At 45.3% G+C, this 16,414-nt stretch overlaps 1 protein-coding gene across 17 annotated transcripts in view; it reads left to right on the plus strand.

Moving 5' to 3' along the window:
• LOC135398808 (microtubule-actin cross-linking factor 1, isoforms 1/2/3/4-like) overlaps positions 1–16,414 on the plus strand; it is a 191,860-nt gene that overhangs the window by 168,996 nt on the left and 6,450 nt on the right. For 12 of the 17 annotated variants that reach the window (XM_064630287.1, XM_064630289.1, XM_064630290.1 and 9 more), the window contains 20 exons: positions 199–360; positions 442–612; positions 780–911; positions 1,044–1,238; positions 1,643–1,969; positions 2,036–2,347; positions 2,487–5,321; positions 5,414–5,700; positions 5,775–5,934; positions 6,069–6,266; positions 6,396–6,563; positions 6,644–6,937; positions 7,504–7,697; positions 8,061–8,193; positions 8,266–8,310; positions 8,394–8,511; positions 9,269–9,381; positions 11,477–11,500; positions 12,561–12,674; positions 13,395–13,512. In XM_064630287.1, the coding sequence (XP_064486357.1) occupies positions 199–360; positions 442–612; positions 780–911; positions 1,044–1,238; positions 1,643–1,969; positions 2,036–2,347; positions 2,487–5,321; positions 5,414–5,700; positions 5,775–5,934; positions 6,069–6,266; positions 6,396–6,563; positions 6,644–6,937; positions 7,504–7,697; positions 8,061–8,193; positions 8,266–8,310; positions 8,394–8,511; positions 9,269–9,381; positions 11,477–11,500; positions 12,561–12,674; positions 13,395–13,512 (6,100 nt within the window). Of the gene's footprint in view, positions 1–198; positions 361–441; positions 613–779; positions 912–1,043; positions 1,239–1,642; positions 1,970–2,035; positions 2,348–2,486; positions 5,322–5,413; positions 5,701–5,774; positions 5,935–6,068; positions 6,267–6,395; positions 6,564–6,643; positions 6,938–7,503; positions 7,698–8,060; positions 8,194–8,265; positions 8,311–8,393; positions 8,512–9,268; positions 9,382–11,476; positions 11,501–12,560; positions 12,675–13,394; positions 13,513–15,000; positions 15,281–16,414 lie in introns of those variants that run through there. The other 5 variants (XM_064630298.1, XM_064630299.1, XM_064630284.1 and 2 more) reach the window with 3 other exon arrangements.

Consider the following 16,414-nt stretch of genomic DNA (forward strand, 5'->3'; position numbering starts at 1 on the left):
CTTTTACACCTGAAAATCTGCCCTTTCACATCATATCACCACATTTTACCCTGTTTTTTTACAGTTTGTAATGTAAAACCTGATTTTTATCCCCCAATTTGGAAGAAACACAGAACCCGAAAACACAGGGATTCACTTCTTTAAGATATGGACTGTATAACACTTATCGATAAGTGACCTGAACTGTACATTCTACAGCGCTTCCGCAAGTCTTACTTTGAGCCGATTGGGAAAGAAATTGACGAGGTCAACAGAGTTGGTAACGGACTGGTGCAGTCGGCTTCCCCTGGTGTTAATACCACAAACCTTGAGAAGGACATCGACAAGCTCAACGATGACTGGAATGAACTGAAAGAAAGGGTATGATTGAAGGATTACCATATTTAATGTGGAAGTGCCTTCTATTTACTGTGTGTCCATGAACTATGTCTATGACTCCAGATGAATGACCGTGAACGTCTGCTGGATGTGGCCCTCCTGCACTCTGGAAAGTTCCGTGAGGCACTGGAAGGCGTTGAGAAGTGGCTACAGGACACGGAGGAGATGGTTGCCAACCAGAAACCACCTTCTGCTGACTACAAGGTTGTGAAGGCACAGTTGCAGGAACAGAAGGTAATTACCCATTTTCTTTGACTTCGTGGCAGCTGCATTGCAAGACCTCTCTCTCCTCTGTCTCTCGCCACAACTCCTTGTACAATTGAGATGTACTTATTGTATGTTCCGCGTATTATGTATTGTTCAAGCATAGTCTATAAAAACGAACTGGTTTCTTGACCCAGTTCCTCAACAAACTCTTGCTGGATCGTCAAGGCAGCATGAGCTCACTAGCAACCATGGGCAATGAAGTGATGAGAAATGTGGCTCCATCAGAGAAGGCTCACATCCAATCGCAGCTTCAGGATCTCAGCCAGGTAATGTTCCGTCCTCTTCCTTCATGGATCAGGTTCCTGGCATCCAGGACTGCTCTCCCAATATGTGAAGGACTGATGTCCTGGTGTCCCTGCCACGTATGCGCTGGAATAACTCTTTTGTCTGCCCTACAGAGGTTCGAGCGTCTCAACCGTGGAGCACAAGCACGCATGAATGCCCTGGAGAGGACCATCCCTGTGGCTCGCGCCTTCCAGGAGAAGATGTCTCCTCTCGTAGAGTGGCTGGAACAGACGGAGAAGCGTCTCTCATCCATGAGCACGATTCCCACTGACCAGGACAGGATTGCCAGACGCATACAAGAACACAGAGTAAGGCTGTTTCTTTAGTTCTGCTTTCTGGACTGCAACAGGTTTTCTGCACGCTGACTATCAGTACTGTGCTAAACAAACCTTTACACCTTGTTTCTGACAGGACAGAGATCTGGTGGTGAGATGACCCCCCATTCATGGTTTTCTTTCTTGGGGTGTGATTAGAGAGCATGACACTGTTTACTTAGTTCCTCTTCTGCAGTTAGTAGTGATGATAATGTCATTTCCTCTAATAGACAACATAATCCATTCATGAGCCCGCTAACAGTTAGAGCAACTCCCACCGAGGAGTTGCAGGTTTGCTCTGAGGGACTATTATTACTACAGGACTATTACCTGGATGGCAACGACATCTGTCTTCTCACTCGTGTTGCTGCGGCTTAATTAAATTGCCTTAAATCCAGGAATTGCACAGAGATATCCTCAACCACAAGCAGGCCTTTGAGGAACTCACGGAAATTGCGCAAACCCTGATGGGACTCGTCGGAGACGACGAGGCTCAGGTCGTCGTAGAAAGCCTGCAGGAAGTCACCGACCGCTATGCACACACTGTTGAAGAGAGCGAACGTTTGCAAGAACTCCTTGCAAATGCACGCTCCGGTGTGAGCGCATTCTCCGTCAACTTCGAAGATATCCTTGCTTGGATCGAAGAGATGGGCTCTCGACTTTCGCGCTACCAGATCCTCAGCGTCTACGTCGAGAAGCTCCAGGAACAGTTTGAGGAGCTCAATGTGAGTTGGGTCAAACGAGACACACTTCTGTTCACGTTCAATGCTGAAAATACTCTGTCCCCCCAGGACCTGGGTGACGAAATTGCGGACCACCAGAAACAAGTTGATGACCTCACCAGCATGGGCCAAGAGCTGATGAAACATGCATCAGGTGATGATGCTATCCACATGAAAGAGCGTTTGGATACACTTCAGTCGAAGTACAGCGAGCTGAGTCAGCGAGCTGCTGAACGACTGCGCCAGGCGCAAGAAGCTCTGCCCGTGGCCCAGAACTTCCACAGCTCTCACGAGAAAGTGGTCATCTGGATTGAAGATGCTGAAGCTCATCTCAAGTCTCTTGAAGCTGCAGGACTGACATCTCAAGAGTCCACAATTCAGGTATGTCCTACATTTCTTACGTTTTGGGAATTGGGTGACAGTACTTGGTATTGACCTACCGGAAATCTGGGGTTCTTAAAAGCACTTAAGGGAGATATCTTACTAAACTACCTCGAATGCATACTCTGTCATCTCACAGAGGCTGGAGCACGAGATATCCAACGTACGCAGCGTCCTCGAAGTTGTCAACCACCTCGGACCTCAGTTGTGCCAGATGTCCCCAGGAGAAGGAGCTGTCGTGATCGAGTCGATGGTGTCGCGTGTAAACAGGCGATTCGACACAATCTGCGAACAGATCCAGCGTCGTGCTGAACGCATTGAGCTCTCGAAACAGCGTAACACAGAAGTCCTGGGAGACATCGATGACCTGCTTGACTGGTTCCGTGAAATCGAGCGCCAGGTTGCCGAAGCGGAGCCACTTATCCCAGAGCCGGACACCCTCGCAATTATGCTGAAAGAACAGAAGGCACTCAATGAGGAAGTCAGCAGCCAGAAGGGAAGAGTGCGCGATATCCTTTCATCGGCGAAGAAGTTGATGAGGGAGTCTTCATCCGACGACCAAGCTCTTGTGAGAGACAAGGCTGAAGCACTCAAAGACCTGGTTGCTGCTGTCTCGGCAGCATGCGCTGATCGTCTCTCTGCACTCGAGCAAGCGGTCCCGCTTGCAGAGCACTTTTTTGACACTCACAACGACCTTGCGCAGTGGTTTGATGAAACGGAAGCGGAAGCTGAACGAGTTGGTACACCTTCACTGCATGCTGGACAAATCAAACGCCAGCAAGAAAGGAACAACACCCTGATGCAGTCTGTGAATGAACGCAAACCACTTCTCGACAAGCTCAACAAAACTGGAGCTGCATTGATCCGGCTCTGTGGACAGGCTGAAGGAAAGAAGGTTCAGTACATCATCAACTCCGATAATGAACGTTACAATGCTCTCAAGAACTTGCTGCGAGAGCTGCAGAACCTCCTTGAAGAAGCGATGCAGTCAACGTCTCAGTTTGCTGACAAGCTTGATGGCATGTTGAATGCCTTGGCTTCGACGGCAGATCAGTTGAACAACGCTGAGCCAATCTCGGCTCATCCCGAGCGCATTCAAGAACAGATATGCGACAACCAGGCTGTGGTCAGCGACCTGTCGAAGAAGTCCCCTGCCCTCGAGGCAGTCAAAAAGGCTGCCAGGGAAGTCATTGCCAAGGCTGGTGGAGAACAGGAGCCAACTGTCCGAGACATCAAGGGCAAGTTGGACAAGCTAAATGAGTTGTGGGATGCAGTTCAGAAATCGGCAAAGACACGTGGACAGTCACTTGACACTGCACTGGCAGCTGCAGAGAAGTTCTGGGATGAACTCAACGCAGTCATGCGTGCCCTGCGTGACCTTCAAGAGAACCTTGACAGCCAGGAGGCACCGGCTGTTGAGCCACAGGCCATCCAACAGCAACAAGACGTCTTGCAAGAAATCAAGCAAGACATTGACCAGACCAAACCAGAAGTTGACCAGTGCAGACAAGCTGGCCAAGACCTGATGCACCTGTGTGGTGAACCAGACAAACCTGAAGTGAAGAAACACATTGAGGACCTCGACTCTGCTTGGGAGAATGTGACCACTCTGTTTGCGAAGAGGGAACAAAACCTGATTGACGCGATGGAGAAAGCCATGGGCTTCCACGACACACTCCAGAGCCTCCTGGAGTTCTTGGACACCGCTGAGGAGAAGTACTCCGGCCTGGGACCGGTGGCCGCGGACATTGATGCGGTCAAGGCACAGATTGGGCAGCTCAGGGACTTCAAGCGTGATGTGGATCCCCACATGGTAGAAGTGGAGTCTTTGAACCGCCAGGCCAAGGAATTGGTCGAACGCACTTCTCCAGAACAGGCGAGATCAATTCGAGAACCCATGGATGACATCAATCGACGATGGACAACATTGCTGAAGGGACTTGTTGACCGGCAGCGAGAGCTGGAGAATGCTCTTCTAAGGCTGGGACAATTCCAACATGCCCTGAATGAGCTTTTGGTTTGGATTTCCAAGACAGAGAAGACACTTGAGGATAGTAAGCCGGTCTATGGAGATGCACAAGTCATTGAGGTCGAACTTGCAAAGCACAAAGTGCTCATGAATGACATCCAGGCTCACCAGACCAGTGTAGATACACTCAACCGGGCGGGACATCAGCTCATTGAAGCAGATCGTTACAGTGAAGACGCCAGTGCCACACAGACGAAGCTGAACAACCTGAACCGACGTTGGCAGACGCTCCAAGATACAGCTGCTGAGCGGCAGCGGCAGCTTGAAGCTGCGCTGAAGGAGGCCCAAGCGTTCAGCCAGGAGATTCAAGACCTGTTGATGTGGCTTAGTGACATCGATGGACAGCTTGTGTCTTCGAAGCCCGTAGGCGGATTACCTGAGACAGCTAGGGAACAATTAAACCGCTTCATGGAGCTGTACAATGAGTTGGACAGCAACCGACACAGAGTAGAATCTGTGCTTCAACAAGGACAAGAGTACACAAAAGCGGCTGAGGGATCAACAACGACCAGCCTTCAGCACAGCTTGAAGACATTGAAGCAGCGCTGGGACAGTGTCTTGAACAGAGCAAATGACCGTAAGATCAAGTTGGAGATAGCGCTGCGGGAGGCTACAGAGTTCCACGAGTCGCTTCAAGAGTTCGTGGAATGGCTGACAAACTCTGAGAAGTACCTGACCAACTTGAAGCCTGTCAGTCGAATACTGGACAGCGTGCTTACACAGATCGAGGAACACAAAACATTCCAGAAGGACGTTGGAGCTCACCGTGAGACAATGTTGAACCTGGACAAGAAGGGAACACATCTCAAATACTTCAGCCAAAAGCAAGATGTGATCTTGATAAAGAACTTGCTAATTTCTGTTCAGCATCGCTGGGAACGTGTTGTGTCTAAGGCTGCTGAACGAACAAGAGCACTCGACCATGGCTATAAAGAAGCTAAAGAGGTGAGCCCCAGTCCTGTACTGCCACATAAAGTTTTAATGCTCTTGAGTTGCACTTAAATCACTTTGCGTCTCTTATCACTTGTCTCTTACAGTTCAGCGACTCATGGACAGACATGGATCGTTGGCTTACGGACGCTGAGAAATCACTCGATGACCAATCGAGCATTGGCAATGACCCAGAAAAGATCAAGCGACTGCTTGCAAAACACAAGGAGTTCCAACGTGTCCTGGGCAGCAAGCAGCCCACGTATGATGCCACAATGCGATCAGGTCGCCTTCTGAAGGACAGGTGCCCCAAGGTGGATGTACCCGTGCTTCAGCGCATGTTGGATGACCTCAAGGCCAAGTGGAACTCAGTGTGCAACAAATCTGTAGACAGGTTAATAACCTTTACAAAGTTTTGCGATGCTTTCATTTTTGACTGTTGTTAACAATGACTTCCTTCGAAAACAGGCAAAGGAAACTGGAAGAGGCGCTGCTGTTCTCTGGACAGTTCAAGGATGCAGTGCAGGCACTCATCGACTGGCTCGACAAAGCTCTTACGTCACTCAAAGAAGACCAGCACGTGCATGGAGATCTTGATACTGTCAACAACCTTGTTGACCAGCACAAGGCAAGCTGATGTTTCATTAATGTACAGTTACTGTACCATACTGTTGCCAGAGAAGTGTGTTCGTGGGTGGTATAAATATGAGTATGTTAATTCTCTATCTATCTATTGTAATCATCATAATATTATCACTACAGAGCTTCCAAGCTGAGCTGAAGAGCCGTTTGACCAACCTGGAGTCTGTACGACGAACAGCGAGTGAGCTGCTGAAGACAGCAAACGCTGATGACTCTGCAAACATTAGATCTCAGATGTCTACACTGGAGTCAAAGTGGGAGACTGTGTCGAAGCTGTGCAACAACAAACAGAGCAGGCTTGATGATGCTCTTAAACAGGTACTGTTATTAGGGCTGAGAATAAAAATTGCGCCGACTAAAACTTGAATTTTACAATTTCTTACATATGTGAGGAAAAATGAGAACTTGTTTTGTCCATGGAGTCACCAGTTCATCTCTGCTTTCCAGGCGGAACAGCTCCACACGGCTGTGCACATGCTGCTAGAATGGCTGTCCGACGCCGAAATGAAATTGCGGTTTGCTGGACCACTGCCCGAAGACGAAGCGACAACGCGACAACAGATTGCCGAACACCAGTCCTTCATGCGCGAAATGGAAGAACAACAGGTTAACAAGGTATGGATCCGTATTCTGAGGGTTACAAGGCAAATACTGACACAAGGCAAATACTGACATACCTTGCACTCGTGTTGCAGGACAACACGATAGCACTTGCTCAAGAGATACTGAGCAAATGTCATCCGGATGCCGTAACTGTGATCCGTCACTGGATCACCATCATCCAGTCTCGCTGGGAAGAAGTTTCCCTGTGGGCACGACAGAGGGAGCAGAAGCTCAATGATCATCTACGTTCCCTGAGGGATATCCTCGATCTGTTGGAAGAGCTCATGCGCTGGCTGCTCGGTGCTGAGGCTACCCTGACTGCTCTCGAAGCTGAACCCTTGCCAGATGACATTCCAATCATCGAGCGTCTCATAGAAGATCACAAGGTATGTAAGACCTTTGCCATGTTCTTGGAACGTCACAGGTTCCTTATTGATAGGGCCTGACTTTTTAGGGTTGTACCCGATTATGACCGATATTTACCTCCCAATTCAAATCTGAAAAAAATTAAAATAAAACGGGGTTTAACCCGGTATTTCCCCGAAAACTGCTGGATCAGGGGGATCCAAAGCTATCACAACTAACACAGAACTTTGGAAACTGTGTTGTAAATGCATAAATATGCTGATATACAGATACTGTGCCACCTCTTAGATGCATGGACTAGATATTGATACCCTGTGTCTAATGGTGTGTCGTGTATTATGCCATGTAAGCCAAAGATTTATGCCTGATCCAATCCGATTCAACCAGAGTTGGGTTGAATCGGGTTCAGTTCAACCCGATTACACCCAAATTCTTGAAGCAATATATAATCCGATATTTACCCCCTCGATTTTGTTAAAAAATATAACCCGAAAAAGTGAGGCCCTACTTATTGAAAGATACGTCGTGTCTGCTATGGTGCTTCCATGGCGACGTAAGACATGTACTTTTTTAAAATGTTCCGCAGGTGTTCATGGACGACATGTCTAAACGTCAACCAGACGTCGACCGTGTATCAAAGGCGTTCTCTTCTAAACGTCAGCCACCTCAGCAACAGCAGACGACAACACCAACAGGTCGCGACAAGGGACGGCGTGAGCCACATGATCGTCGAACCCCACATGGACCGTCTCAGGGAACTCCCAGAACTTCTACTCCTGTGTAAGTGACCCACCGTTCTTTACTTCGTAGTAAGTGATGTGCGTACTTTACTGTAAAAGGCTGTCCTTACCGCAAATGATTCTTTTTACTGTAATTCACTGACTTTACTCGTAGTGACTGACTTCCCTCTAAGCAACTCACATTACTGTGGTTCTGTTGCTTTCCTTGAAGTGAATCACTGTACTGTGACTCACTTTACTCTGGTTGACTTGCTTTCCCTGAAGTGAATCACCATACTGTGACTCACTTTACTCTGGTTGGCTTGCTTTCCCTGAAGTGAATCACTGTATACTGTGACTCACTTCACTGCAAGTGACTCATACAAGTTTGTCAGCATGAAACATGACTTCAAAAATTCCTTAGGCGTGGACACCACGTGGAACCGGAAATCAGGAACCCACGTGCTAGGGAACTGGTGGAGAAGTGGCAACATGTCTGGCTTCTAGCACTGGAGCGCCAGAGGAGGTTGCTCGACAAACTCAAGTACCTGCAGGAGGTGAACATTCGCCGAGAAGGATTTTTTTTCTTTCTTTGTACTTAAACTTTCTTTTTATATTCGCCTTTGCAGCTTGAAAGAATCAAGAACTTTGACTTCGACGAATGGCGAAGAAGGGTCAGTGGCTCTTTCTGCATTTGCCTTTGCTCCGTGGCGCTCATTGGGGCGGAGGAAAATAATGCTGCATATTCCCGTTACAGTTCTTGGCATGGATGAACAACAAGAAATCTCGAGTGATGGATCTGTTCCGCAAGATCGACAAAGATAACGACGGGAAAGTGACAAAGGAGGAGTTCATCGAAGGAATCCTCAAGTCGAGTCAGTCGATTTCTCCACTTCAAAGATTTCAATATAAATGAGTTTTAAAAAATTCACTTTTTTTCTGAAAATTTTGAAAAAAAATTTGCTGCGCCCACATATCTCCCTATCTCCTTCTTGGATGCGGCGCGTCTTGTGACTCGAAAAGCTGCAATGTACGGCTCTCGTCAACCTTAGTAATAACACTGGGAAAAAAAAAAGTGCTTTCGTTTCTGAGCGTGATTACAGCAGCCCTTGGGGCCATAAGGAAATCTTAATTGAACAAAATCATTGTGTTAAGTTTAATGCAAGGATTTTGTTCACTTAATATTCCCCCAGTGCCCCCACGGTGGCTGCTATCGCACTCGGAAATGAGGCTGAATTTTTTCCAGTGTCATTATTAGGTTGACAGGAGCTGTACTGATGTTGCAGTTCAATTATTATGCAAATCCATTTAGAAAGCATGTTTACTCTGCTGGTGCAGAAATACGACATTGCCCATAGAAAACGGCATTTATATTTTCCTGCGTATTGTGTGTACTCCTAACATTTCATTTCAAGCTTGCTATTTTAAACTCTATCAACAGCAGCATTTTTAACTTTCCACTAGTAAAGTCGAGTCTATATGAACCCTTTCGGTCCTCATAAAACCTGAAAGAAAATTCAAAAGCTCCAGTTGGTGGAAAACTCATTACTGTATCACTAATCGTAGTGCTCTCTACATGTATGCCCAATGTTTATGAGCGTCGCCCTGATGCATACATTATCTTCCCCATAGAATTCCCAACGAGCCGGCTCGAAATGGAGAGGGTTGCCGACATTTTCGACCGAAACGGTGATGGCTACGTCGACCACAAAGAATACATCGACACCCTTCGTCCCGATCGAGATGTGAGTTTAACTTTCTTTTTGTGCGCACTACATTTTGGTTCTCTGCTTTTGCATTCTGCCATTTCTCCATTTCTGCCTTTCTCTCGAGTATCACAGCACCTTGTCATGTGCAGAACTATTTGAAGTCATTATGCAGAAGTAACGATTCATTCTTTATGCTGCCATCACATCATCATCCCCACCAACCCCTGGTGGGCTGTGCTATTAACCACTTTTTAGCGGTACAAGTGAGCTGGAGTAGCTGCAACCACACTTATTTTTTAAAAATCCAATCCAGTTCAAGTAAGGAATAGACCCACTTGCTGTGGTTCAAATGGTGATGGATTGTTCGCAAGAATGCCTGCAGTTTTTAGTAATACTATAAGGCAACCAACAGTAGTTAATGAGTGAAAGATAGTTTGCAATATTTATGACCACTGCTGTGGCTGTGACACAGGTTGTCAGTTACATCATGCAAGCATCGTGCTGCACGTCAGAGTACCATATTTACTTGCGTATAAGATGCACATTTTTTTACCTAAAAACATCGCACCATTGAGGAGGCGCGTTCAATACACGGGGGAAAATTGGAACCCAACACTTAGGGTACACTGAACTCCCATTTTATTCCGAGATATCCACGGCGACCTCCCCAGAATCAGACGTCATAATTCTCTCACATCAGATGGTGTTCCGTTCTATCAAACGTGGACGAAATAATACACCTCAATGTCCGTCGCATTCATAGGGTACTCCATTTTGGGTTTTATGATTTTTGAAATTCGGCAGGGAAAAATCGGGTGCCATTTACGCACGACAATTGTTGGAGAAATCTGGTGCTATGATCTCTGTTTCATATATCACCGGGGCCTCACTGCTGGAGGTGCCTGTGGAGATGTTGCAACTAGATGAGCTTCAGTATTTCTGTGCCCATTTTCCCCCGAGTCTGTTATCTGGTTTGCTCTAAAACTTCAGATCACATCGATACAACTGACAGTCTTTTACATTTATCTGGCATAACACGGGGCAGAGTGTCACAACACCTGTAAAAAGTTGCAATATCAGCAGGTCACAACAGGGTAATCAGGTTCCTGGGAAAAACATCCTGGGATCTTGGCTCAACTAAAAAAAAAAAAAAATGCAACCAGTGGCGGCGTTGCAACTGCTCACAACTGCTTTATATTGTGCATCACGCTCACGGATGTTAACGCGCACCGCATTATCGGGTGTGGAATTGCCGGGATGTCACATTAAAATGGGATTCGAAATAGTCGAGGCACCGTTCTACCTTCTGTCATAGCGGGATAATAATTCTGAACATCTGTGCTTCATATACAGTCGCCGACCGATTTTTCGGACCCTGATTTTTCGGACATGCTCGATTATTCGGACTCGTTCGCGGAACGGCCGCGGGTCCCATAGAGTTGATGTATAAGAGCGTCCAAAATTTCGGACGCCGTGCAGCTCCGTCACTCGATATTTCGGACTCTGTTTGCCCAACCAGCGAATTTCTCTCTTGGGGTGACGGAAAATATTGGTATCGTCCGAAATTCATATCGAAAGAAATCAACCAACTAAAATATTGAGGCAAAATAATAGGCAGTGATGATTGTTCATTTTCCATGCCTCTGTGCAGAAGAGGTCTGTCGTGGCGCCTTTGCGTCTTCGATTTGGCCACCGGCCCAGCACGTGCTCTCCGCCCGCGAGACGCCCGACAGCACTGTAAAGCGAGCTTCACCTAAAGCACGCATGCGTTAGGCGAAGCCGACTTGCGGACTTCTGACGGCGGTGCCTCTGACAGTGTACGTTGACGAAATGTCGCTTCGGGAAATAGAAGCTGACGTTATCAGGCAGAGCTGGAAGCGCGTTAGGAAAGCACAAATTTTTCCAGCCTACTAGGGCTTAGTAAAGTTTATTTTGAAGCGAAATTCGTTTTTTTTCGGACCGCTCGATTATTCGGACTTTTGCGCGATCCCCGCCGAGTCCGAAAAATCGGACGGCGACTGTATTTTACTTCCTTTCTGATTCTTTATCTAATCTAGTGACCTAACATCATTATACATCTCTGTTTTTTTGTCTCTTCCTTCTTCTAATCACAACCCACAAAATGCTGCAGTGCTTGATTCACGGTGCTAGAGCGGTGAGTATGTTGGCAACAGTTATCATGGCACCTCTTTGTGTTTTGGGTCCTGCTTTTTTGTTTTTTTTGTTTGTGTGATGGTTATATAAGTTGCACCAATTTGCCTTTTTTGTCTGCACTGTATATGTTCACTGCACAGTTACTGTTTTGCACAAGGGGAGTATCACCGGTGCTCTGTGTTAACACTACCCTGCAAATTTACTAACAAAATCTGTTCTGAAATATTTCTCGTGCATGTGATCGGTGTGCGAGTTTTTGATTGAAATGGATGCAAAGAATGCTTGTTCAGTTGGGCACATTCGATTGGTCTCTCTTTGGAGCAAGTGATGATTAAATAACCGCACATGTTCGTGCTTTGAGTAAATGAAACTACTATCTTGCAGTCAGATTCACTAGATTTGGTTTTAACATTGCTCATTAGAACCCAAAAATTATTACTAGTGGTTAGTGTATGTCTGATAGGCTAGGATAACTACTACAGTAAAACCTCGAAAATTCGACCCCCGTTAATTCGGGTAATTTGGGCGACCCGTGTGTATTAATACCATATAATATACTGATTTAACAACTGGCACTGTTTGTCCCAAGTTTTTTTCCTGTATGTGATTACTTATAGAATGGGTGTTTTCCTTAATTGCTCTGAATTGGGGTAGTTAAGCTTGCTAGCAGAGCACAAAAATACAAGGGCACAGAGAAGAGAGACAAACAATTGTCCGTCTCTCTTCTCTATGTCCTTGTGTGTTTGCGCGCTGCTAGCATGCTTAACTTGGGTGTTTTTCCGAATTTAATGTCTGCCTACGCATTTTTCCATCTGTTTGTGTCTCTCCAAAATGACCTTTTGAATATAAACGTGATCTAAATAATAAATAAGACAGATAATAGAAACACAACACGGCAGCCTGCGTGTCTCTCAATCGTGTAACGTTAGGTTAAGAGGTTAGTGCTACAGATTGCATGGTGCTGTTTTCGTGATTGTCTGCGGTTTGTTTCAAGTAGTACCGGCCACTGCGCCGTGGCTCGAAAACGCACAGTGTTTTCATCACCCGCATTTCTTCTACAGAACAAGCCCCTCACAGAGGCTGAGAAGATTCAAGACGAAGTTCAGCGCCAAGTCGCCAAGTGCACTTGCGTCCACCGCTTCAAAGTATTCCAAGTCGGAGAAGGAAAATACCGAGTAAGACTCTCTCTTCTGTGTTCCTAACAAAATTGGGCTCTGCGTGTTGTTTACCACGATGTCGCACCATCATGTTTTTTTTTTACCATCATCTATTTATGTGTAACTCACAGTGGAATACAACTCCACTCTCAAAATCAGCTGATCGCTCTAGACTGTCCCTTGCCCAGTGTTCTTGTGTGACCAGAGCCATTTATAGGGAGAGTTTGGCCATTCTTTGGTCTTTTGCCGCCTCATGGGAGGAGCTTATTTCGACGTCAGAGTCGTCGTTGCGCCATCCGCTTATCAGCCATCTAGTCCGCGCCATATTGATGCTGTCTGCCAACTGGTCGACAGCTTCGTGGTCGCGTTGAATGTAATCTACAGGAACAACCGGTTTATGACCCACTGGCGCCGGTGATAAGGGGGGCTTTGTTGCCGAACTGAAAGAGTTCAAGGACGGAAGGCTTTCGAAGCAAGAAGTATGCACGTGTCTTCTCTCCTTGTATTGTAAACAACAATCAGCATCAATATGGCGTCGGTGACAGGTTGACGACTGGATAACAATGGAGCACGACGGGGGAGGTCGTTCAGCCGTGACGTCGCATGACGCGCTTTAAGTTAGGCTCCTCCTAATGGCCAAACTCTCTCTATAAACGGCTCTGTGTGTGACAGCATAGCGGTGCCATCTTTTGACAAGTAATTGCGCTTGACGTGTGCTTCATTTTTCTCCTTTTAAAGTTTGGAGAGTCCCAGAAGCTGCGCTTGGTGCGTATCCTGCGAAGTACCGTCATGGTACGAGTAGGAGGTGGATGGGTTGCTCTTGACGAGTTCTTGGTCAAGAACGACCCCTGCCGAGGTAAGACCAGCCCTTCACTTTCCCATATTTTTATTACTTCTTTGTTGTCCTGTGTGATGTGGCACATGGCATGTACAGCTCCCGTCAACCTTAATAATAACACTGGGAAAAAAATTCGGTCTCGTCCCCGAGCGCGATTGCACCAACCCTTGGGGTCACGAGGAAATCTTTATTGAACAAAATCATTCTGTTAGTTTGACGCAAGGATTTTCTTAACATAACATCCCCCAGCGCCCCCAGTAGGGTTGCTGTAATCGCGCTCTGAAACGAAACCGAATTTTTTCCAGTGTTGTTATTAAAGTTGACGGGAGCTGTACATGCACCAAGTTAAACGTACGTGCAAGTAGAGCACTGTGCGGATGAAAAAGCACCTTGGTTTTTTTTTCGTGACTCGGACATTGATCATGTGAAGCAATGTTTAAGGCCTAGAAAGATCATCTAGATGTTAAATGTTGGATGTCTTGAAACGAACCAATGTAGTGTATCATGACTTGTTTTTGGAAGATCACTATGTAATTTTAAATTTTTTTTTATCGGCAGGGCAAAGCTTAATGTCACTATGCGACCTATCGCGTGTCAGCATAATATGTGTGACAAAATATTGAAACTATAAGTGTGTTCTTCTTTGCACGTACGTTTCTGTTATATTTAGTCATTGTCACTACTCTGTGATATTTTTTCGAGATATAGCATCGAAGTATTGTGAGAGCTGAACAATATTGCTGCGCTTTTGTCACCAAAACTATGATACCCACTATGCCCACTATGATGCCCACTATGATATTTGTTCAGACATTTTATGGAGTCTATCAATTAACACACGTCTAATATACATAGGGCCTCGTGTTTTGGGTTAAACTTAGTAAAACCCATTTTTACCACCCCGATTTGCATTATTGTCGCTTAGGGCAAAATTTAAAAACAAAACAAGAAAAGAAACTTGTCAAAATGCAAATTCAGCCACCAGAACTCTAAGTACTGAACATTCAACAGAGCTGCTTGGCATCTTGTGTTCAACTGAAATGCGGGAAGCACTCTGCTGTTATATTTTCTATCCAAAAATCTGCTTTTCCACTCGACGTTGCCCGACTTAAAATAACCCCCCCACCCCCCCAAAAAAAAGAAAAAAATGAAAACACAAGGGCCTAATAGTATACACTGACGTAAGCAGGGGGCTGTCTCCTCTCTGTCACCTTCAAACATCCCGTGGCTGATTGGCTAATATAAATTGGCTAAGATTGCTCACACGACTTGTGGAAAAACCTGTGCAGTATTTGCTAGCTTTTACGGTACTTTGTGCAATACACTGCAATTACTCGGTGAAGTTGTACCTCGTAAAAAAAGCAAAACCTTGAGTTTTATTCTAAAGGCAACATCCATCTTTCGGTGCTTTTTTTAACAACATTGTGACTGCAACCATTTCTTCTGCTTCTTTGCTGTTTTTTATCCCTTTCTCCCCTACCTCTCGTTTCATTTTCCTCTAACCAGGAGGGAGAGAAGAAGCACTGTTACTAACTCGACTAATTATCGATAGATTTCGGCGGAGCCAGTCCAAGCAGTTTTCTGTACGGATGGCTCCTGAATGACCTTTGTACAGATGCCACTAGAACAATAGAATTTCCTGTATCTTTGTTCCCCTGTAAATAAGCCTTAGGCTGTTCCGGTTCTTAAAAAAAAAAAAATGAATGTAGCTACACCGCTCTGAGTTCTGTCTGGAGCTCAGCCGAGGTCAGTAAACCATTAAACTTGTAAATAGAGTGTAAGGCAATTTGTCGTTTTCTTAATAGTATATAGTTAGGCTCGGATCACTTGCATGTTACATATAACAGCATGGTGCATGAGAACTCACACATTAATTTAAGTCTTAATTATGTAGTACTTCTCGCTGCATGTTATTAGAAGCAGGCATGCGTATTCTTTGTTCTCTCATTTTCGAATTCTTTCAGAACAGTATGATTGTAGTTTATGACTATGAGTGTTTAGTTTATGAGTGTAGCTGATAAGAGGTACTAGCATGGTTGTTCATAGGCAGTGTTGTGTCAAAAATGGTTCACAATCACGACCTGTGACGTTGTCCAACTTTGCGCTGTTCACTCATCTCCATTAGGCTTGGCTCAGTTTAAAAGATTACAAAAAACAACAGAAAACAAAGAAACACAGAAAAAAGAACAATTACACATTGTTCTTTAAATTCAGTTGGGTCCGGAAACCAAAATGGCTCATAAACAGCTGGCGAGTCTTAAAAACGTCCAAGTTAAAGTACGTACTCAAGTACTAGTACTAGTTACTATTTTGTAAGAGTACCAGTTAGTCGAAGCAGACTCTCAAAATTGTAGTCACCCTTAAAATCGGAATGACCTCAACTTTGCTTTTTAGAATTTAATTGGCACTTGGAATCAACGCTGCACTTAAAAATCATGACAACTGTTGCTGTTAGACTTGAATCTCAACTAGGTTCAATTCATCATGAAACGGCACATACATAGAGTTTAGGTTATACGAGCTGAAAAACAGAGTAGGGCATATGGACTGCAGCCAGCAAACAATTCACAGTCTGCATTGAGTTGCTAGATTTGAGTGAGCACAGCATTGCATTGCATAAGAGCTCCCGTATCAAACTAAAAAGTATGTACGTAAAGTTTGCAGGGCCTCAGTATCTGGTGCACATTCAGCGAAATAAAATTTAAATAGTAATAAGCACCTGGTGCTCTACATAACTATAATGGCACTATTATATAATTATAATATACAAGTATATATATAAGTGCTCTCTCTATATAACTATATCCATCGTATTATGGAGCATTGATCACAGGAGCTCTTATAGTAAACCTGGGTGCTGGATCATTGAGGTATTGTGTCATTTACACAATTTGGAGTGCTGTCAGTTATGAGGACTAAT

Source organism: Ornithodoros turicata, chromosome 6 (genome assembly GCF_037126465.1).
Source record: "Ornithodoros turicata isolate Travis chromosome 6, ASM3712646v1, whole genome shotgun sequence".
NCBI lineage: Eukaryota > Metazoa > Arthropoda > Arachnida > Ixodida > Argasidae > Ornithodoros > Ornithodoros turicata.